Below are 24,058 nucleotides of genomic sequence, written 5' to 3' on the forward strand. Positions count from 1 at the left end.
AAAAAAAAAAAAAAAAGTAGCCGGAGACAATGCACAAAGGAGTAGGTGTGGCTACGTTCCAAAAGAACTTTATGAGCATGGAAATACAAATTTCATAAAATTTTTGTCTTACAAATTGTCTTTTGACTATTTCCAGCCATTTAAAAATATAAAACTCATTCTTAGCTTTCAAACCATACAAATCCAGGCCACAAGCTGGGTTTGACCCGGAAGCTGTAGTTTGCCAACCCCTGCTCCATCCTATGCTATCTCGTCTTACATCTACACGGAAGAAGTAAGGTGGGAGACAGAGTGTGCCTGAACAGTGACCAGTGCAGACTAAGTGGTCGATAAACATGCATCCTTGTTCCCTTCCCTAATCTCATTCTCCTTTCTCCCACCAACCAGATCAGATATCTCATTCTGTGCCCAGCACAGGAGAGGAAGATGAGGGCTTTAGCGAGGTGAGCTGCAACTTCTCAGTAAAGATAGTCCTGTGGGCCCCAAAGGGGAGGAGAGAATGGGAATTTGAGGTCAGTGTGGCTCTAACTTTAATGAGTATACACTTAGAGGTCCTGATAAAATGCAGATTCGGATTCAGCAGGCCTGAGAGCCTGGTCAGTCCTGCAGGCCACCCTGTGAGCAACAAGCTTCAAGTGCATCCCCTTCGTGTCCACAAACACAAGTCAGACTTGTGCTTTCTCTAGAGTATGGGTTCAGAACAGTGTTCTTCAGGCTGGACTGAGTGGCTCCCTGGAGACAGGGCAGGACCCAGGACACATAATCAGGTCCCCTCCCCAAGGACAGCCTGAGATGACTTACAATAGAGGAGGAAGACAACACGGGGCGGGGACCAAGAGCCGGTAGGGGAAGGCTCCTGCAAAGGCGTCTGTTCCTTTGGCAACAGCAGACGGAGGTCTCCCGAGGGCCCGGAAGACAGGAGCCCCTCCCACCGTTCCTGCCAAGGCTCTGATGGACGGAAGCAGGGGGCCTATTTCCTCATCGGGCCTCTGAATAACTAGGGCACTTCCACAAGGTCACAGTTATTCATTTAAATTCCAGGTCTAATCAGCAGGCAGAGTCTGCGAAATTATCCCTTCTGAGGAGAGAGGCTGTCATTGGAGCACCATAAACAGCCCCTCCAGGCAGGAGGGAGACGCACTGGGGGAGGGGAGAAGGGCCTCACACCCATGGGTCCCAGAATTGTTCCCTGGGCTCTAACCCATGACTCTTCCCTCTTCCTTACTTCCAAATGGCTTCCAGAGAGTTCTGGAAGGGGCAAAAGGCAGGGGAGGGTTAAAGGCAGGGCAGAGATGCCTACCTCTGCCCTAAAGCAACCCAGGAAGACCAGTGACAAATCCTAATGTACAAAAGCGTGGGATAGGGTACCTCACAGGGGTCCCTTCCAGGCCACAAATGGGTTACATGGCCTTGGACAGGTCCCTTCCCTTCTTGGTCCTCTGTTTGCACTCCTTGGACAGCATACCCGTTAAGCTCTACCATGTCTTGGAACCTACAAACTCAAAATCCTCCGTGTGCTTGTGGTAATACTTCTTGTTCAACGGAGATTTTTGAGGTTAAGCTCGGTGCCATGTGCTGTGCAAGGAGCTGGGTACACAGACACAAATAGGACACAGCCTGTCCTATAGCTCGAAAGGCAGGGTCTGGAAGAACAAGAGCACAAGCTTTGAAGACAGACAGATCCGGGATCCAGGCCTAATCACTAGCAGAAGGTGACCTGGGCAAGTTACTGAAGCTCCCTGCGGCAACTTTTCTTCCTCTGTGCTGAGGATGGTAACACTAACCTGGAGGGGCTGACTTGGAAGGTCAAGAGAATGCCGGGAGGTGTCAGAGCGGGGCTCCCTAGCCCTCTTCAGCACCTGCCAACTGCTTATTGTTACTGTTATTGTTCTGAATCTCCTCCCCAAAGACTAGGAGGAGGAGATACGGATTTCACCCCATGAAATGGAAGAAAATGTGCCTGCCCTTTTTTCCTGGGTGCCCTGGGCCCATGCTCTGACTCCCCATTCTGTCTCTGGGACCTTGGGAAAGGTGTTGCCTACAGGCGCCATCTCAGACTATTTTACAGTAGGGTTACTTCTAACTCATCTCTTCCACATGTAAAATTAATCAATTAATCAATCGTCCCTTTATAGTCTTCCAGCAGCCTCTGGGTAAATAGTTACATTAGCTCATAAAATCCCCAATTTGTCTTCCTGAGGGGAAGGAAAAAGAAGTCAGAGAACCACTAAGGGCTTCTTGTTTCAGAACCACAGCGCTGCTGGCTCCAGAATGCCTGGCCAGGGGCTCAGAGAGGCAGGAGGGCCCCACTGACCTCAGCCAGGGCCAGGCATGCTCAGGCCACCTCCTGCCACGTCCAGTACTACAAGAGAAGGGTCTAAACCAGTGATTTGCTTCAGGCTCAGAAACCACAAAAAAGCAAGGGGTTGGTGGGGCTACGAGATTGGCCATCAGCCCTTGACACTTCAAGGACAGAAGAGCAGGAGATGTGAAATTAGGCTGTAATCCCCTCTTGGCCCTGTCACTCAACAGCTGGGTGATTGTCACACATCAGTTAACTTCGTTGGGCCTCAACTTCCTCAGCACTGAAATGGGGCTCACCCACACCCCTCAAAGGGATAAGAGAACCATATGGGACAGCAGCCAAGAAATTGAAATGGTGTGGGTCAGGCTGATCATAGCTGCTGTTATCTGAGGAAGGGCTGAGGGCCTACATTAACTTCTCTTCCCGGGTCCACAAGGGGCATGGTTTCAAAGGCAGAACTTCCCAGCACCATACCTTTATCCACCTGCCCCCCTCAATAGGGGAGCCTAGAGTTCTTTGTCTAATTTTCCCATGGGTGGGAAGGTAGACTGCCCAGGTGAGCTTCCTTTGTTTAGAAAGCCCACAAAAAGATCTGGGAGGAGTGTGGGCTGGGCAGCCAATCTGATATCAAAGTCAAAACTCAATCATTCCAGTGGAAGTTTAAAGGAACTCTTCTCATGGGACAAGAACCTGAATAGGGCAGGAGTAATTCTCAGATTAAAAGTCCCCTGCCTCCTACCTGTGCAGACTCCATCTCTGGATTCCCTCCCACGACAGTGTAGGTGTTCTCTCTCTCTCTCTCTCTGCATAATAAATCACTTATATGCAAAGCTCTTTGGGTCTGATATTTACTTAAACAATATCACTGTGCTGCCTAGGTCTCCTCCCCATTCTTGGGTGAGTGAGAGCCCAAGGACCTGGAAAAAACTTATTGATTAGGAAACAGTGAGTGTCACTGGAACGTCCCCACAGCCCTGCTCCTGTCCCCAGGTTACAGGGTGACTCACAGACCTCTACCCCTTTGAAAGGATGGAAGAAGGCCTACAGGTCCATGGGTTTCACTCTGCCATGCTATCTCATCCAGGATCAATAGGGTGCCTGTGTGAGCACTAGGAAAAGATGTCTCTTTGGTCAGAAGCAGTCTCATGGGCACAGGGTTGGCAAGAGGAACACAGGCTGGATTCACACCTCAATTCAACCCCTTGGCTGAGAGACCCTATGCAGGGCCCAGCTCTATGTGGTAACCCTTGGACACATCTCTGCTGGGACCCAGAAAGAGAAGCCACATTGCACTTTACAAACAAAACGAGGTATTAGGCTTACTCCCCTGCTTCCTTGAGGTTTCCCAGCAAATATCATCTTATCAGAGGGTACTTCCCTGACTACGTATTGTAAATTAGGGACTTCTCCTCTATCTTGCTTCAATTTCCTCCACAGCACTTCTCACCCACCCCCTGATTCTATATATATGTAATACATATAAAATATACATATATGTGTATATATATGCATGCACTTAAAGTATATGTATACATACACACATATGTGTGTGTCCGTGTTTTAGTTCACCGTCTGCCTCTGTCTAAAATAAAAGGTCCATGAGGGCACTGATTGTCTTCTGTTTTGTTCACTGTTTTGTCCCCATGGCCTAGAACAGTTCCTGGAACGTCAATATTTGTTGAGTGAGTGATTGAACTAAAATATTATTAAATAGAAATAATAAATTTAATGGCATCTTCCTAGGAAATGCTGTCCTGGGCTTTGGTTCAAATACCAATTATTTTCAAAGGTAGGGGGCAGGCAGGAAGAAATGGAGAGAAACTCTCTGCATTAAGTAGAACAGCTGTATTCTTCTTTTACGTTGTGTAAAAGCCCACATAGAACAACAATCAGAAGAACTCTACTGAAGTCTGGTAGATTATTCTGGATATTTAAGACAAATGAAAGATAAATTCATTTGGAAAGAGGGCTGCTAATAAAGAAAATGCCACATTATCTCTAAGCAAAAGCAAACAAATAAGCAATAGTCTCATTAGGAAATACTTACAAAATCTTCAATCACTGAGAATTTTCACTGATAGGTCCCAGCATTTTCCAATGGAGTGAGCATCAGAAGTTCAAATCCGAGGGCTACCATGACAAGCTCTATGACCATGGGCAAAACTGTTTAACCTAACAGGCCCTAAATTCCTGTACATTAAAATGAGTATAATGATACCTATCTTGTATTAATGCTAAAAAATTAAATGTTAAAAGGACTAAACAAGAAAACACATGAAAATACCTAAGATGATCCTCCCTTCCTATTTAGTTAATTATTATTCTTAACTCAAAGTGCTAGCCAGTTCAGAATAGTCTCAAAACCATTCTAAGTCTTCTGATACTTATCCATAAAGGGTTGCATCAGTTCGCATGATTTTATGTATGTGTATGTGCACATAAATGTGTCTGTACACCTGCAATGCTTAAAACCAGGACTCTGCACGAAGACACACTTTAAAAAGAGAAAGGCATCGTTATTATAAAGGGGGTTCTTTTATTTTTCCGTTGACAAAAACCATTTATTCAAGCCATCCCTCTTTTTTGTTCCACAGTGAGCATGTATTATTTACATAACCATGAAAAAATAAATATTGCTGATTTCATTGTAAAAAAGACATTTCTTAGAATAAAAAGAAAGAAATCTCCTTTCACCCACATCATATTTTCCATGCTAAGTATGTCATATCTTCTACTTTCAACCACATGAATCTGGAGGAGATAACCAGATGTATGGGAGACAAAGCAAAAATTGTTCATTAAATTGGGGAAGACATATCTAAGAACATCTTTACAAATACTTTCCCCAAAATGCTCATTTTCTGAATCACCCAGAAAAACTAATGAGAAGGAAGAGATTATATTAAGTATGAGAACCATATTCCTTTGGTTTTAAGATGGTTTTTTCAAAACCAATACAAATCCATCAATTCGAGGCATTTCTTCTAAACCTAGATCACTGAAAATGCAATATACTCAGAATTAAGTCTCACTCAGACTCAAACCATGCACAATATAGCAGAGGGGAAATTCTCACAGCAGATGTGCAAACACAAAGACTCACCTGGACCTTGACTGACATCTGTGGCAGCATTTTCAAAGGGCGGGAAAAGGAGAGAGGAGAAAGAAGGGGAGAAAAAGGAAGAAGAGTGTTAGCAGCACACACACACAATGCCATGTGCCCTTGCATGACTATCACGTTCATGCAAGCCCCAAAGGTGCTCAGCTTCTGAGCACTTAGTTCTACCTTCACCCGAAACCACCCATGCAAGCCGAGGAGCCAAGCTCCCTTTTCACTGTGCATGTAGCAAGAGAGGTAAGCTTCACATCTGTCCGGAAAGACATCATCCTGGAATCAGATAGGGCTTCAAAAAGCCAAGCAGACTGGAATCCTGCAAGAATATTAATTAAAATATTCTGGTTGATTTCTGCACACTGACACCAAAGCAAATCCTCCTCCTCCTCTTCGGATACCAAACACTGGACATGAAGTCAAGCAAGGTTTCCCAGCAGAGAGGAAAAAGTAATACTGAACCACTCCCTTGAGAAACAAAGCAAAAGAAGCATAAGAATTAAGAGCAAGTTATAGCATTATTCACCACACAGGACTTGAAGGACATAAGATCACAAAATATTTATAATTCCTCCCCTCCCCATTATACTCAGTGACCATTCTTCATCACAGACAACAGTGTGCGTATGTGAGATTGTGTGTGGTAGATCATCCACCATACAAATTGAAATCCTGCCTCCTCCTTTAATTGTTTTCCTTGCTTTTCACCCTATCACTAATGACAGAAATTGCCATTTGAAATCACTTTTGACAACTGTGAATAAACACCCAACCTAGAAAGGTTGACATTTGAATTAAGCCAATGAACTTTCAAAAAATGAAGAACAGTTTATTCCTATCAGCTCCATGAACAATATAATTTCTTCCTCCTTCCCTCAGATGTGAAATAGGATCATGCTGGGGAAGCATAACCTAGAGCAGCCCAAGGCACTCATAAAACCCCTAGACCCAACCTGAGAGGATATTCTACAGCAGAGGAGAAGGAATAAGGGGCTGCTTCAGGAAACCACTGACCAATCTGCTAGTCTTTGATAACTCACTTAGAATCCCTGAATGGTGGATCTGGAGTAGCCATAGATGCTAAGTACCCAGTTTAGTTCTTTTTTCTTAAGATGGAGGATGAAAAACGTGGAGAGACCTGTACAAGGTCACACAGCTACTTCAGGGGCAGAGACTAGAAAATATTCAGAGGCTGAATCTCTTGAATCCCACCCAGTCCATCCTTCATTCAACTGAAGCCAAGGTCCGTCAACAGCGAACAGGACCTGAATCAGTTTGCAGATTAAAGTGATCATGCTGAAGCCTTGGGGAAGCTGGGTGAGCATCTCCCACCTACCCCATGAGTGGGTCATGGTTTATTCTCTGTGCCTCTAATTTGCTGCCTGAACAAGATGGATAATGTTCTTCGTGCCAGCCAATAATGAAACACAAATCAGATTTGTAAAGCTCCAGTGTGTCCTTAGGGCTCTTGCCCCAGGAAAATCCAGCTGCTGACCAACAAAGCTGTGCCCCAGACTAAAAAAGAAGCATACCCATAGCAACAGCCAAGCGCTTCTCTAGTGCCCACCCCGCCTTCCCTAGAAGCTGTATCTGCCCAAAGAAACTTGTAGAAAGCTCTGACTCACCCCTCAGCCACACCCCCATTCAGGTTTTCTAGTGTGTTAGATTTAGGAATGAGTGGCAGGAAGAAGAGAAGAGGTGGAAAGGGAAAATATGTTGTATAAATAACTAGGCAGGGTCATTTATATGACCATCAAATAACTATAACTGATGAATTGCCTAGAATGGCAGTTATTAAAATACTGCTTAATTAAACAGGATATCAAGCTATTTACATGTGGTGGAGTTCAGTGGCTGGAGAATGTCAACACCATCATTCACACAAACAGGCTCTTTGGGGACACCAGGTCCCAGGGAGACAGAATTTCTTGGAACTCCAAAGATTTTTCAGTACTGGCTACTTACCTACTAGGGGATGTGGTTACAGTCTTAAACTTAGGAGACAGACAGGTCTGGGTTCAAATCCCAGCCTGTCTATGGCCTTGGACCCATCACTAAACTTCTAACAGTCATCTTCCTCTGCTGTAAAATGAGAATGACAGCAGAGCCTCCCTCATGGGGGTGTTATGATAATTAAATGAGGTTAAATACTTGTAAAGCACTGAACTAAATACAAGGCAAATGCTACATAAACGTTAGCGACTCTGATTGTTACCACTTTGGATTACTGCAGATGGAAATATCAAAATATATTGACCAGATGGCTAACTGGAAACACCAAGAGATCACAGGAGTGAAGCCAGTGATTTTGGTTCCACTTTTCTACCTATGAATAAGGACATCTGCTCCAGATCTCCCCTCCCTCTGGTTCTTTCCCACCCCATTCCTCAGCGTGAAGTGAGGGGGTGAACAGAAGCAAGGATCAAAACAAATTCCATCCTTATTTCTTTTGTTTTCCCTCCTCAGGTCTCCATTTGGCATAGTTCTAGTCCTGTCTATAAAAAATACTGCACCTATTCTTGTCAAAGAGGGGAAACAATGCCACCAAAAACAAACAAACAAAACCCTCTGGCTGGGGATCAAGGTCCAAGCTCAGTTCCTAGCTGCGGCACCCTGGAGGCAGGTCTGAGCATTATTCCAACTTTAGGAATAGAGATACTCTATCATCTGGCCCCTGGCCCAAGAAGCAGTGAGTGACCTGAATCTCTGGACTCAATTCTGACTGACAGAATGAAATGGCAAAGGCAAGAGGCAGACAAAGGAGGGGGATGGCTGGCAAGCGGCGATCAAAACCTTAGCAGTGTCCATCTGCCAAACTGCATGTCCAGCATCTTTTTCCTCTTCTTGTAACAACCCTCAGCTGTTTTCCAGGGAACCCCCACTTCCCACTCTTAGTCCATGTGGTTTGGTAGAGATGACCCCCACTCCCACTTGAGCTCCAAGGGTATTAGTCATGTGACTTAAGTCAGGTCTTGAGATTATTCTGTCTCCAATAATTGGCTCAAGAACAGACATGTGGCCCAAACCCAACCAGTGGGAGTCTTCCCAGGGAATTTTACTGGAATTATCAGGAAACGGAGTGCTTTCATTTCTCTGAAGCTGCCATATTCCATCTTTGTTACCCTATAAACACAGCTTACCTAAAAATGTGGGGAGCGTAGAAGAAAACAGCTTTCCTTAATATAATAAGGGGATTAAGATGAGCTAGAACCAAATCCCAGTTCCACTCCCTCATCTAGAGGCAAATGCCTTAGCTTCTCTGAGCCTCAAACTTATCATGTATAAATGGAGATACTAAAAGTATCTATTTCCATGAGTTTTATCAGTGAAGATCATCTAGTCACCATTCAATACATATTGACTGAGCATCTATTATAGGCCAGACTCTGCTTTAAACATTGGAGATACAATCAGTGAATGAAACAGATGATACTCTTGGGTTTTAATGGGAATAAAAACAGATATATAATAACAAATAGTGATTGGAACCAAGAAGAAAGGAAAAGCAGAGTAAGTGCCAGCAGAGTATCCTCATTCTAGAGAAGGTAGTTAAAGAAGGTCTTTCTGAGGAAGCAATATTTGAGCTGATATCTGATGAAGGTGAGGAACACTCTTATGTATACCTGACAAAGACTATTCAGGCAGGGGAATAGCAAATACAAAACATCTAGGCTGTACCTGCTCAGTTAGCTATTTCTTCTGCCATGACAGAAAAACCACGAACTGGCTCACATTACCTTCCCCCTCTCACCTTCCTAGCTCTACCACTCACATGCATCCTCTGTAGGTAACAGGTACTCAAGAAATACTCAAGGGAAAAAAATAATCCTGATGAAAACTAGCTCTGGCCCAGTTGCAGCCACCTCCCTTATGATCTCCATGCTCTAAACAAGAGAAACAAAACAGGAAAGAAAGAATTGGAAACCCACCTCCATCTTTCACCCACTCTCTTCAGCATCACAAGCAGGGAAGAAGTAAATTAGGGCATTCCCGCCTCCACTCAGAACCCCACGGACACTTATTGCATATGCAACAATAACTTCAGCCACAAGTGCATATGCTCAGCATGATTATTCTCAAGTCTAAAGGAAACAATTTTCTGCAGTTTGGAAAATTTGGTTCTCCTACCTGATATGGTTTGGCTGTGTCTCCACCCAAATCTCATCTTGAATTGTAGTTCCCATAATCCTCACAAGTCATTGGAGGGACCCCATGATAGATGATTTAATCATGGGACAGTTACCCTCATGCTGTTCTTGTGATAGTGAATGAGTTCTCATGAGATCTGATGGATTTATAAGGGGCTTTTCCCCCTTTTGCTCAGCACTTCTCCTTCCTGCCGCTATGTGAAGAAGGACATGTTTGCTTCTCCTTTTGCCATGATTGTAAGTTTCCTGAGGCCTCCCTAGCCCTGCAGAACTGAGAGTCAATTAAATCTCTTTTCTTTTTAAATTACCCAGTCTCAGGCATTCCTTCACAGCAGCATAAGAACAAACTAATACATAACCATTGAGGGTAAAAGAAAGGACATTCACCGTTACCTCAGTTGGGGTAGCCCTCCCACCTCACCCTTCATTTGTACGACATCATCAGGACAGGTACGAGTCCAAGATTCCCCCAACTTGCTATTTCAACTCCCCCATGCCACTGGAGGAGCTCTGGGGAGCATGGGACAGGCTGCACAGCCAGCATCCTGGAGGCAAGTCCCAGTCAAATCTTCTGGGACCCCACCTGCTGAACTCTGCCTTGAGACTGACCTATTTTCTTGGAGAGAAAATAGAATATGGATTTAAATGCAGTGGCGCTCTGGAAAACTACAGGCCCAGCAGTATGAGAAAATAAAACAGCAGGAGTTAGCTGAGGAAGTGTGCTGGCACTGGGGAAAATGCCACTGCCCCTTGATCAATCGTACCTGGTTTGTCAACTGCCTTTTCTTCTGCAATCTGCCCCCACTTTTTGTCCATTAAAAATTTATATACACATACATATACACACATATTTACCTATGTATTTCCTCAGGCCAGTCCTGGGGCCCTGTGCTGCCCCATACATAGACCCCAGCTGGTCTAAGAGTAGCATCCACAGGCAGAGGGAGCTGTGCAGATGAGAACCTCAGAAATGGGGAAGCAGCAAGGCAAGGGGTCAGAAACACCTTTAGCTGCATCCCTTCTGTGTCTGTCTGCCTTCCTTCTATGTGACAAGAGGAGGGGCTTGGGGTTGATTTTTATAATACTCTTATCCTCTCATATATGAAGGTAATAAAACCACCAGCTAACATTGACTGAGGGCTGTCTATGTGCTAGGCACTGTTCTAAGCGCCTCACAGCAACCCGATAAGGTAGAAACTATTACCACACTCATTTTACATATAAGGAAATTGAGGCACAGAAAGTTTGGGTAACTGGCAAAAAGTCTATAGAGTCAGAACCTGAATTCTGGAAATCCAGCTGTGGATTCCCCTTTCTGTCAATCACTATTCTGGCAGTATCACCCCATCAGAGGGTAAACATGAAGACAAAATCGGATGAAAGTAATATTAATCCTAACAAAGCTCATATTTATTAAGTGTATTCTGTGTGCTGTTATACAGGCTGGGGTATGTGTATAGAAAAGCAGCGCTGGGCCCCAGGACTGGGCTGAGGAAATATCTATGTAAATACATGTGTATACATATCTGTATATTGATTTTTTAATGGACAAAAAGTAGGGTTGAACTGCAGAAGAAAAGACAGCTGAAGGCCAGATAAGATTGATTTAAGGGAATTGGCATCCTCCCCTAGGTCATATGCATCATCTTATTTAATTCTCATTATAACCCTAACAGGAAAAAACATTATTAATCCTATTTTACAGATAAGAAAACTAGGACCTAGAGAGGATGCACTAGGATTATATATCTCAGACTCAGTAGCACACCAGGTAAGGGTCAAACTATATTTTTGAATGTAAGAGCAAACTAGGACAGAAACCATCTGACCCCTGGAGCTACAAATTAGGTATGAGAATATTAGGCACCTCATAGAAGTAAGAAAAAGGTATTGCAAGGGACAGAGGAAAGGGGTAAATGCAGTAATGCCATAGACCTGAATGACTGGCGCCCCTGCCCTGGGCTGTAAGTTTTAGAGGGCCGCACTCTGTTCATTCTGCAGCCACATCCCAGCCCAGGACCTGAAGAGTCCACAGGTCAAACAGATATTTCCACCTAGAGCCAGCAACGTTTGCCCCCACCTTTATAGAATATGTTCTGATACCCAGAATTCCTTGCCCAATTGCCCCAAATCCAGATGGGGCTCTTCCCAGGGTCCATTCTCTCAAAGCAGACCAACCTACTGATATGAGCACTCAAGTGTCAAGAAGTGGCCAAGAAGAAGCTGTTTGCAGCCGTTGTGGGCTTTTACAGGCTGGGGCGCCACAGAAATGTTCATGAGGGCCTTCCTGGTGCTACCAGTGAGAGAAGGGAGGCTAGCCACTGGCCTCCATGTACAGTCTTCTCCAGGTCCTCAGATAGCAGGGCAGGCCTTCCACTGAGGATTACACAGAGCCATAACATTAGAAGGAAAAAAAAAAGGCAAAGACTCCACCTCCCCAATGGCCTATTGGCTCCTGTCCCCAGGGAAGACGAGCATAAGGTTTTCCTTTCTTCTTCTCCCAAGAACAAACAGAAACAATTTTTTTAGTTAAGAACTAAAGCAAATTTCCAGCAGCGAGGAGGCTGTTTCCCGTTCTAGGGCTCTTTCTGGCTCTCAGCATCTGAGCTCTTCAAACACAGGAAGAGTTGTCTCCATAAAAGTCTGGGTGGTGTTAGCTTTATCCCTGACATAAGGTTCATTCATCTACCTTCATGGAGGACTGAGCCCCAGAGCCCTGGTGCTGTTTGCTTTTGTTCTTTGATGCTAATAACTCCAGATTACAAATGGAGCATCAGTAGCAGCTATATCAAGTACCAGCCAGCCTGGGCAGGCAGCGGCCAGGGAGGAAAGAGGAAGGACCAAGACAGGCATTTCTGTGGACCAGGTCACCGCTGTACTCAAACACCTTCAGGGTCTCTTACATATCTGCGGTGGCTCTGACTTGAAGAACCAGGATTTGATTGACAGTTGGGAGAAGAGGCAATCTACTTGTTACAGATATAACCAGAGATCAGCGCAGACAGCCTTTTTATTTATTTATTTATTTTAATGCTTTAGGGGTTTTGAGTACAGGCATGGGAGTAAAGTAGCCTGAGATTTGAATCCTGGTTTTGCCACTTGTCATTTAAAATATAAAAATATTTTTGGCAAATTTCTTAGCTTCATGGCCCTCTTCTGCCTTGCGGGAATAATGGTAGTAAAGTCAGTTCTGCCGGAAGGGTCTATGCAATCCTAAAAGTCATTTTGCTGTGCAAAATCAGACGGTAAAAATCACAGCGCTTAACTGGAAAAATGAAATTGTGGGGCAACACCTACAAACTTCATCAGTGACACATAATAAAATAGAGGAAGCAGTTTTATACATGCTAAATCACTAAGACGTACATAAGTACTACCATAAATATGGTACTTTTAACAGACTTGAAGTTTGCGAAAGTGGGAAGCTTATGAACTATTGTGAAGTGTAGGAGGAGGATCTCCTGGAATTGGACACAAAGTTGAAACATGCGTTGTGGGGTGGGACGCATAAGACACGTGGTAACTGAAGCTGCTGGTACAGGTTTGATGTGTGCCCTTTGAGTGTTCCTATACAGCTTGCTTCTGCTGGCTACAGTTTTTCTGCCTTCACCTAGTGTTTCTTATGGACAAAATCATGCATAATTAAAAGCAAAATTATTATGCTTAAAATGTTCCCTAATACATCAATTGCATTAGAACAAATTTGCATTTTCAAAACAAGTGTTGTAACAGAACGGACTGTCCCCAATTTATATGACTGTTGTGAGGATTAAGTGAAATAATCCATATAAAGTTGTTCAGCACAACACCAGGCACATAGTAAACATTCGAGAAACTTATTGAAATTATTACTGTTTCTGCTGGCTTGTTGACACATCTCTTGTAAACTGAAAATGACAAGCTGAGCTGCTATTGACCTGTTTAAGCCTTGCAAACAAAAGGCATTTCCAGCCAAATAATATTTCCCAGCCTTAGGCCATGAGGTTGGCACCTGCAGTATTCTCCCACACAACAGGGTGAGGGCCTTGGGAAAGTCCTCATAGCAGAGGAACACTGCCAGGGAACAGGATGCATATATCAACTTCCTAGGGAAAGCAATAGATGCTGTCCTCCCCACACTGCAGCGTGAGCCACGAGGAAAGGAATACACATCTGCATCTCAGAGAACACCAGGAAATCAAAACAGAAACTGGCCTAAATGAGAGGATGTCCCATGATCTGGTGGGAGAGAGAAAAGTATATCACAGGAGGAGAGAGAAATCTGTCCATTCCTATGCTGGAAAATACTCTAGACATAGACGTCTCCAGTTTTTCTCCCCACTCCCCCTTAGATGGCATAGGGGTTAAGAGGCAGCTTCTAGAGTCAGGTAGACTCGGATGAAAATCCTGGCTCTTGCACACATGCAAGCTCAGACATGTTAACTAACCTCTTCAAGCCCTAACCTCCCCATCTGTGAAATGAGGACAGTCTACTTACCTGGTAGGACTGATGGAAGCATTATAAAGAACTAATGTATGCAAAAGCCCTTAGCAAGGTATCTGGCACACAGGAAGTACTAATTGAGATTGGCAATCATAATTATCGCATTACTTGACCCCCAGTGATTCCTTAAGACAGAAGATCTGCCCTCTTTCAAAAAGAATTCCCCACTTTCTGGAAAGACTCCAACTTGCCAGAGTTTAAGCCAACTGGATGATTGTTCTAGGAGAAGCAAGTGGGTCTCCTAGGGTTTTAGCGCAGGTGAGTTCTGCAAACTTTTCAATTCACTACAAAATAAAATGTCTTAGAAGACGAGGCATACTATAGCTCCTCTGTAGGAGGTGCCGATATGGAGTGTGGGAAAGAGCCTTCAGTTTGGAGTCAGAAGCCCCAGTGCTTGTTTTGTTTTCCCAGTTTTTTTTTTTTTGAATTGTGATAAAATACACATAACATGAAATGTACCATCATCACCATCTTTAAGTGTGCAGTTCAATGGTATTAAGTACGTTTGTAATGCTGTACAACTATCACCACCCTGTTTACAGAGCTCCTTTCCATCTTGCAAAATTGAACCTCTATACCTATTTACGCTAATTCCCTTTATCCCCTCCCCCTGGCCCTGAAAACCACCAGTCTTACTTCGGTCTCTATGAACTTGACCATTCTAGGTACCCCACCTAAGTGGAATCACACAGTGTTTGTCTTTTTATGATTGGCTTCTTCCATTTAGCACAATGTCCTCACGGTTCATTCATGTTGTAGCACGTGTCAGAATTTTCTTACTTTTTGAGGCTAATACTCGGTTGCGTGTATAGTCCCCATTTTAGTTACAGAAGCCCTGACTTTGAGGCCTGACTTTCCAGCTTCCTACTAGCTGTGTAACTTCTGCCAGCTGGGCCTCTCTGAGCCTCATTTTCCATATCCCCAACTAGTGGAAAAAGTGACACTAATTATATGACCAGGTTGCTGTGAGGTTTGAGTGAGGCCATAAACATGTAAGTGCTTTGCAAACAACAGAGTGCTATATCATTCATTTATTCACTCCAGAAATACTAACCAAGGGACAATTCCTTATTAGCCGATATGCTAGATCTTAGTGTCAAAAAGGTTTAAGTGGGATGCCTATTCACAATAACATTATAAAAGAAATCTGAAAAACATGACCCAGAAGAGAGCAGGCAGGGATTATTATGTATTATAATCCCCATCATTTGCTGAGTGCTTCCTGTATACCAGGCCCCTGCAACTGCAGTATATGTAAATAGCCTCCTTCAATCCTACTGATGTAGATACTGTTATTAGCCCACTTAGCAGACGAGGAAACTAAGGCTCAGGGAAGTTAATATCCCCAAGTTCACTCATCTCATAAATGATCGCCAGGATGTGAACCCCGATTTCTCTGACTGCAAACTCCTTTTCCTTCCCACATTACCATACTTCCATCCACAAATATTTCTTCCCTTAGGGGTCTAACTACCCAAATCTATCATCCTTTGGGACATGAGGACAAATTTTAGGAAATTAGCGTGTGCTTCTGAGACCAATGGAAAGTATGGAACGAACGGACGGTCATTAAGTATTTTAGAGCACAATGTGCATTGTTGTATGCACAACGTCTGCTGCTGCATGGGACCTCAGGAGCCACATTTCAGAGAACGGATTACAAGCTGGGGCAGCATATCCAAAAACAAATCCCATAAACATACAACATCCAGCAAGATATGAACAGGTGTTCTTCGGAAAAAAAAAAAAAAAAAAAAAAAAAGAATCTGTGGTCCAATTAATTTAGAAAACACCAAGTTGCTGCTGTTGTTAATATCCCAAGACTTCAGAAAACTTCACCTATACTACTGTGGCATCCAAGAGAAGATATAGTCCATAAGGGGTATGTAATTTTAGATCACTGGAAATTCCCCCTCGACCCCTCATTAAACATCTAGTAATGTCTCAGAGAACACAGTTTGAGAAAGTCTGGCTTTGGGATTCTTAGAAAAGCTGGGAAGGTTTACAATTTACCATAAGTCTTTATCCTCACCCTTTTTTTTGTTCTCATCATGAGCCTTTGTGTCTGGTTCTATTCAAAACAGCTAACATTTATTGACAAGGTGCTACATGCCGGACACTGACTTAGGCACTGGAGACTCAAAAAGATGGCTCTGCATGCAGTTAATCACCAATCTCATGAATCAAAGATGATGTAAATGTGATAGGGTGGCCTTACATGGTCTTCTATTATCACGCTTAGCACTAATGGGGGATTGAGAGTTGATTGATAATGATTCAAAGTCTTTGACTGGAGAAACCTTAAGGTGGCCCTCGCAGGATGGACAGCAACAACTGAGTGGAGAGAAATCTTTTATTTTTTAAGAGACAGTGTCTTGCAGTCACCAAAGCTAGAGTACAGCTGCATGATCAAGTGATCCTCCCAGCTGCATGATCAAGTGATCCTCAGTAGCTGGGACTACAGTCACATGCCACCAGGCCAGGCTAACTTTTTTTTATCTTTTGGTACAGACAGGAGTCTCACTCTGTTGCCTAGGCTGTTCTTAAATTCCCGGCCTCAAGCAATCTTCCCACCTCAGCTTCCCAAAGTGCTGGCATTACCGATGTGAGCCACTGCACCTAGCTGAGGAATCTTTTGTAAATACATTTTACCATAACGGGCCGATGGTCAGATGGACACCCCCGAGGGCTGCGCTCTCTGAGAGGTATACAGAAAGTTTTGAGCTCAAATGCCAATATTGCTATTCATTATGTGACCTTGGATAAGTCCCCTAAACTTCATCTGTAAATTGGGAATCACTGTATCAATTCCAGAGTCGTTAAGCTTATCATAAGAGGAAATTGTATAAAAAATCCTAATGACCTGCCTGACACTATGCTCAGCACACATTAGTTCCCCATTGTTTGACTGTTGACATCCTAGAATACTGTGTTAAGAAAGGGTCTGAAGCTACCCATGGGCCTAGGATAAAAAGAAGTTTACACTTGATTAGCACTGTTTACAATGAACTTAAGAAGGAAGGGGTCACATAGTGGCTCAAGACAGCATTCAACTGAATGCTTCCCAATGGGTCCTTGCCCTGACGGAATGAGTTTCTAGTGACCTGGGGAACCCCAGAAGAGAGCAAGTAGCCCTACTAGAAGACTTTCTTACTTCTAGGCCCCTTGGCAGCTTTTCTGCTTTCCCTTGCACCCCTCTACATCCCCCATTAAAAAAACTGAGCAAGGTTAATTTCTTAAGGCTCTGGATGTAAAAGAATCTTTTTTGAGTCTGAGGCCCATGCATATGGCCTACAAATGAGTATCAGTCCCATTCTGAAGGGCTCAACAAGACTCTGCAGGCTCTTCCAGAGGGAGCTCAGAAACCCAGACAAGGAGACATTCTGCTTCCTGGAACCACAGAGATTAACAGGAGAGAGAGTCCCTAAAAAGAACTTCAATTTCACATACTAATAATATGCTTTGTGAGTTATAATTAGAATTATTATTAATCACTATTTTTATCTTATAACTTCTGTTGTACTCCAAAGACAGTTTAAAAACAGTAAAAAACAAAAACGGGGGGTGTTTTTTGAGATTGTTTCAGAGATAATGGAGAAAAAGCAGAGAATTTGAGAAGTGAAAGAATCTTAGGATGTCAAGTAAGGTCCATTCCTTTCATTGTACAGGTTCATTTCACTGACATATATTCATTGCACATTATCTATGTCCCAGGGATGGTGCTAGGCACTGGAGTGATGGCAGATGAACAAGACAGACACAGGTCTTGCACTCTCAGAGCTTAGAGTCTAGCCTGGAAGCTGGGCCACAAATAATCAGACAAGCAATTAATGAATTGTAATTGTGATGGGTGTTGCAGAGTTGTCCAGGACATTTTTAGGCACAGAAGAGGAAACACAGACCCGAGAGAGAGGAACTAACATGTCTACTCAGCTGGACAACGTCAGAGCTGAGCCTAGAATTCAGGTCACCTGCAGCCCAGGTCATTCCTTTTCCCACTGTGCCTCTGCTGGAGTACCAGTACCCTGGACTGGGGGTCTGGGAGAAGAACCCAGCATTGGTGGAGCAAGCACTGGATTTAGAGGTGGTCTCAGTTCTAAAAGCCACTAGTTCATTGAATGACTTGAACTCTTTGTGCCAGTATTTTCTTCTATATGAAATAGAATATATTTTAAGGGGTTGATACTCAAATGAAATAATGTATATAAAAATGCTTTAAAAATACAAAATGCCAAATTTTATATATAAAAATATACAAATCTGTTTTACTGCTAACTCTTAATATACCTTCTGCCTCATCACCTCATCAATGTCCTCTTCCCTCTCCACAACTCTAGCAGGCCCCACAATGCCACCTGCTACCACTGGTTTTGGAAAACTTGACCAAAATCTATTAAGTCTAACCTACTTCTGCCTCCCCTAGTTCATTCTCCTCTACACACCCTGACACAGGTGCACCTAGAAAAACAATTGTAAAGCAAACTTAAAGGATTCTCTACTCCTGCTCCTGACCCACAACTTCCCAATAAAGAAAAGACTCAGGGACAACCTATCATCAAAATCTTGTTTTTGTAAATGTAATAAAATATTTTGAGTATTAAAAAAAGAGAGTATAGCAGTGGCAACTGAGAAAGAAAAGCAAGTAGCCCAATCTCTGCAGCTTTTGTAAAGAAACAAGTGTGAACTCGGAGAACTATCTATAAGCCCAGACACTCACTCGTGCATTTTAGCAGTGGGAAATGGTTTTAACTATCACACAGTGGGGTCTTAAACACTAGAGCCTTCAACCATCAGGACAACAAAGACAAGAGAGGGGAGCCCCCACAACAGGAATTAGAAAGGGCAAAGAGGGTGGTAGAGACCCACTACACTGGCTGAGCTCTAATCTATCTGCTGTACTTTACTTTGGAATTAATCAAACAAATCCCCTGATAAATCTAGGGCCGTTATTAGACAACACTAATATCCCCCTTAGAGTAATCCACACAAATACATTCAGAGAGAGGGGAGTCCCGAGTGGCTGCAAAACAGACCACTTTCATGTTTGCACATATCCACACAAGAACATGTGCACAGGCACTGCCCCCTACCCACCCCAACCCCAGATGTCTGCTCCCAACAGCGTCATCGGCTTCTGCCCTGCTGGCTTCAGGAAAGGGGAACGAACGGAACGATGGAAGAGCAGGGCCTGGATTCCTCCCCTCCCCAACTCTGCCACTGACCTAATTTTCCACAAGAGAGGATTTTTTCCTTTTTGGTCCTGTTTATTTGTAAATCATGCCACCCCAGTGCACACACAGCTTAAGGCGGACCTAGCTAGGAAGCAGGAAGAAGTCAAGAGGCTTGGAACTGTGGCCCCAGCTGCCATTTCTTGGGGAGGCTGGGTCAGTGGAAATTCTGTTAGCTCAGCAGAGGGGTTGGGAAGTAGAAGTTAGAAGGAGGAAGGCACAGGATCAAGCTCATCCCAGTTTTACATCCTTAGTCTGCCCCTCACTGAACAAGATGGGCTGAATATTCTAAAGTGACCCAACAGATATATCTGCTGCCCACTTCATGTATGACCTCGGGTAAGTTTCTTAATCCTTCTGGGTGGCTGGTCTCTATAAACAACACAGGCTACTTTGACCCTGACATTCTGACTTCTGGGGTAAACCATTAGGAAAGGGACTGACTTCAGTTTTAGGAAAAAGATTTGGTTTTTCAAACTGCAAAACCTGACCCAGAAAACAATTAGACCCATCAGGAAAAAAACTACACACACACACACACACACACACGCAAAATAGAACTGACAGCAGCTAAAAAATGCACATGGTGAAATTTGTTATTGACTAAAAAATTCAAGGAAGAATCAAACATTCTTGACAAAATTTAGACCTGCAAATCTGATGTGAGAAAATTGGATGGGGTAGAAATAATGGTCACAAAAGAACATTCACAATAGTAGAAGCTGTGTGGGTAAAATTTGGTAAGCACATGAAAAATAACTGATTGATGAATCAAATCTTCATTATAGAATACACATGTAGCAGAATTGATCTTGTTAAAAATAATTCAGTAAGATAAAACTGAATTGGAAAAATAAGGAATGGTTTAACTGTGCTGGAAAAAAAATGAATTGAGGAATTATATGACCCCTGCACCATTTGTTTCTGAAAAATACCCCCTTGATAAAAATGCTGCAGTCTTTGTCTAATTCTGATTATGCCAACATAGAGGTAAAGGGTCTCAGGGTCAAACTGTACAATCAAAATATATTGATAAATGCTTTATAAAAATAAATTATATGATCTCAGAGCTACTGTTTATTTGCAATTTTTTCTGATGAAAGATCAGAATAAAAAGTGAATAAAATCATACAAACAATTTACTCCTAAAGGAAACTAAGTTAACATCTGCAACAGAGGTTCTCAGATTAATAGAGTTTATTTTGCTCTAATATATTTAAAGCAACATAAAGCCATTCTGGAAACTAACATTGGCTAAGAACAAAAACTAAAAAATGACACTTTATATTATCATATTTTCTTAAAAAGAAAAGGTCCTTTCATGCCCCAAAAATAAAGGGGCATATCCAAGATTTTTAAAAAAAAAAAGTGACTTCACAAAAAAACTTTACTACATTGTTTATTTTTATTATTTTCATGGAGGATGGAAAAGCTTCACTCTAGCTCCTTGTGTATCTTTGTATTACTGGGTGGAGGGTAGATTGGGAAGTCTCTGTGTTTTGGTCTCCTCATCCATAAAATGGGAATAAAAGGATGAGGAGACTGAAAGTCACAGTGCCTATTCACAGTGCCTGAAACACAGTAAGTGGTCAACAGCTGTTAGCCTAAAACCAAGGAAGAATGGCCCATCAAGAATCAGGCTGATTCCCCAGCCTCAGATTTTCCACTGCTCCTCTAAGTTGAGAACCCTTTAAATGTTCTGGAATATAAATGTCCCTGGCAACAACAGCTGAAGAGCATAGATCTATCAAGGCAACATCCCACTTCTCTTCATGTACCCAGAAAAACACACTGTGGCAGGTGGGAGGACCTAGGCGGGCAGGACTGAGACCTTGAGTATTAAGAAGAAGGGACAGCTATTTGGGAATTTTCAGGCTCATCTACGGTGCCACATAATGGTGTAGCTATTTGAGCACAAGTTTCTCAAGGCTGGTGGCAAATGACTCTATGGCTTTCTTGTTCCAGCAGCCCTTCATTTTTACCCTTCTCCACAAGAGAGCTTTCTTTACATAGACATTCTACCACCAAATCTTCACCTCCAGGGTTCTATATTCTGGAAGGAGAGTCCCATGTGTGTGTCCACTTACCAGGCAAGATCAGCTGCCCCCAGCCTATCACACTGATGGCTTCTCTCTTTCCCCACCCCTAGACAGTCCTCCACCCATCCCTCTATCCAACCATCCATCACTACCCATCAACCATACTCCAAGCAGATACATAAAAGTGAAAGACATAGCCAATCTTGTTCTTCAGCCAAGCAAATGACAATGAACACATACAGCCCCACTCCCTGGCTTTCTCCCTGTTCTTTCTCATCTTTGGATGTCACCTTCTCAGAAAGATCTCCCTGACTACCCTGGTTTTCATTAGATTTCCCCATACCCTGTTCTTTCCATCTACAGCACTCATCACAAGTAATTACGCACTTATTGGTTTATGTTTTCCATTAAAAATGCCACTCGTTTGTAAGCTCATTACAGAGAAGCACCATAACTGTTTTGATGACCCCTAATTGTGCTTGGAAACTGATGTTCTTTAGAGTCAATTCTGCTTAGCCACAAATCATTTTTCAGAGTGATATAGGGGAATGAGTGCTAGGCTGGGAGTTAGGATATTTGGGCTCTAGTCCCAATCCCCAACCACTTGCTACCTGAGTGACCCATTGTAAGTCACCTTGACTCCCTGAGTCAGCTTCATAAAGGGAGGTTGGATTGTGATGCTTAAGAGAGAGAAGGGGTAAAGTAATATAATGCATGAGTTGGGGGAATATATAAATTGAAATGATATTCACTTTACAACTTAATTGAAATAATACTCACTTTACAATTTAATACAAGTAAAAGATTTTCAATAAAGCTTGAAAAAAAGCCTTTTGGATAGTGGTGGGCAACAGACTAACAAAAATAGTAGCAAAAATTACCTGGAGGTCATAGGTTTTAAAAGATGGAGAGAATATGGGATTCCAGACCAGTCATAGCTCTAGATCCATCTCAAAGATGGCCAATGAGATGGAACAAGATACTAGAATAAAAAGTGGTCCAGGGCAGCTTGTATGTTTTTCTTTGGAGAACATGTGTCTGAATCAGGATCAGAGCAGAGCAAAATCAGTTATGTGCAGGAGAGGGAGAAGGTCGAAAGACAGGTCAGTGAATACTGGCAGTATCTTTGCATGCTAGAGACACTTCAGCTGGGCCAGCTGAAGACAGGATTGGGTCACTGAGAGCCACCGGAGCCCCCATTCAATGCCAGATTGAACAGGGGGGTGGCAGAGAGAGAAGAGTGAAGAGTTCAAACTCCACATCCACTGCCTGGACTCTTTACGTAGACAGACTGCTTTCTGTCTTCAACTACGGTTTCCTCATCTATAAAATCAGGAAAACCGCCACCTCCCTCCCTGGTAGGAGCAATTGGGAAAATGAAAATAAGTCACATATGAACATACATAGGCCAGTCCCCAGCACATGGTAAATGCTTCATGCAAATTAGGTAACTGTCATTATTATTAAATTTACCCAGTCAAAATAAGGAGGTGATAAATCCTAAGACACGCGTATTAGTCAGTTCTTATGCTGTTGATAAAGACATACCTGAGACTGGGAAATTTACAAAAGAAAGAGGTTTATTGGACTTACAGTTCCACGTGGCTGGAGAGGCCTCACAATCATGGTGGAAGGTGAAAGGCACATTTCACACGGCAGCAAACAAGAGAAGAGAGCACGTGCAGGGAAACTCCCACTTTTAAAACCATCAGATCTTGTGAGACTTATTCACTATCATGAGAATAGCACAGGAAAGACCTGCCCCCATGATTCAGTTATCTACCACTGGGTCCCTCCCACAACATGTGGGAATTATGGGAGCTACAAGATGATATTTGGGTGGGGACACAGTGCCAAACCATATCAACTTGCACAAAATTAAAATGCATCATCAAGGCCTACTTAGGAGCATGATTAGAGCTGCACATTAAACTTAGAAGTCTAAGTCCCAAGTCTACTGGCTTCATTTGTGATCCTCGGTCAACAGACCCAGGCTAGGAGAGCCAGTCCAAGAACAGTGAGCCCAGAAAAAGCCCTGGACCTCCTGTGCGTGACTCCTTGGAGAATCTCAGTCACACTCCTGAACTTCACAGGGTGTTTTCTCTGCCATATGTGAAGAGGGGCCAATAAACCCATAGAGACCACTGTTGGGCATATGTCTCCTTTAAAGCACACACCACTCTGTAATTGCTTGGTGAATTAAGCTGCAGGATGTGCCTGTCTTGCTCACCACTCTTACCCCCAGTGCTTCTCCCAACACAGAGTGAAGCTGAAATAGTGTGCATTGTTGTTGGATGAGATAGAAAGAGGTACCTTCCTGATAACATCCCCAAGTTTCAGCAAGAGAATTTGTGTAAAGCATGCATGTCCACATAGGTTCCATTTCTTGGTTCCCATCGCATACCAGCTGGGCCCCTAACACCTCAATTTCTTCTGCTTAGAAAAATGAAGGCTCTCCCCCTCCTCCCTAGGCTACCCATTCTGACTTACGCTAGATAAGCAACTTCAGATTGCTGAACAGCAACACACAACACAGCTGGGTGATAATTCCTGTGTCCTGAAATTCCTGGAAAACTGATGTACAGAAAGCATTCAGAGCACATACACAGCCCCCACCCCCAGCCCTAGAGAGTTGAAGGCAGAAGGAAGGGCAGCAAGCAGACAACAAGAGCTGAGCCTCAATTTCCTTAAATTATTTTTCTGTCTTTCCAAGCATCCCACCCCTGGGCAGAGATAAAGAAAC

At 43.3% G+C, this 24,058-nt stretch overlaps 1 protein-coding gene across 16 annotated transcripts in view; it reads right to left on the minus strand.

Annotated features, from left to right (window-relative positions):
* The window catches only part of LOC108304386 (neurexin-3), an 827,297-nt gene that overhangs the window by 715,196 nt on the left and 88,043 nt on the right, over positions 1-24,058 (minus strand). For 15 of the 16 annotated variants that reach the window (XM_037738482.1, XM_037738485.1, XM_037738483.1 and 12 more), the window contains one exon: positions 5,409-5,426. In XM_037738482.1, coding sequence (XP_037594410.1) covers positions 5,409-5,426 — 18 coding nt within the window. Of the gene's footprint in view, positions 1-5,408; positions 5,429-14,946; positions 14,954-24,058 lie in introns of all 16 variants that reach the window. The other variant, XM_037738484.1, reaches the window with a different exon arrangement.

The sequence above is a fragment of the Cebus imitator genome, unplaced genomic scaffold (genome assembly GCF_001604975.1).
Source record: "Cebus imitator isolate Cc_AM_T3 unplaced genomic scaffold, Cebus_imitator-1.0 Scaffold54, whole genome shotgun sequence".
Taxonomy (NCBI): Eukaryota; Metazoa; Chordata; class Mammalia; order Primates; family Cebidae; genus Cebus; species Cebus imitator.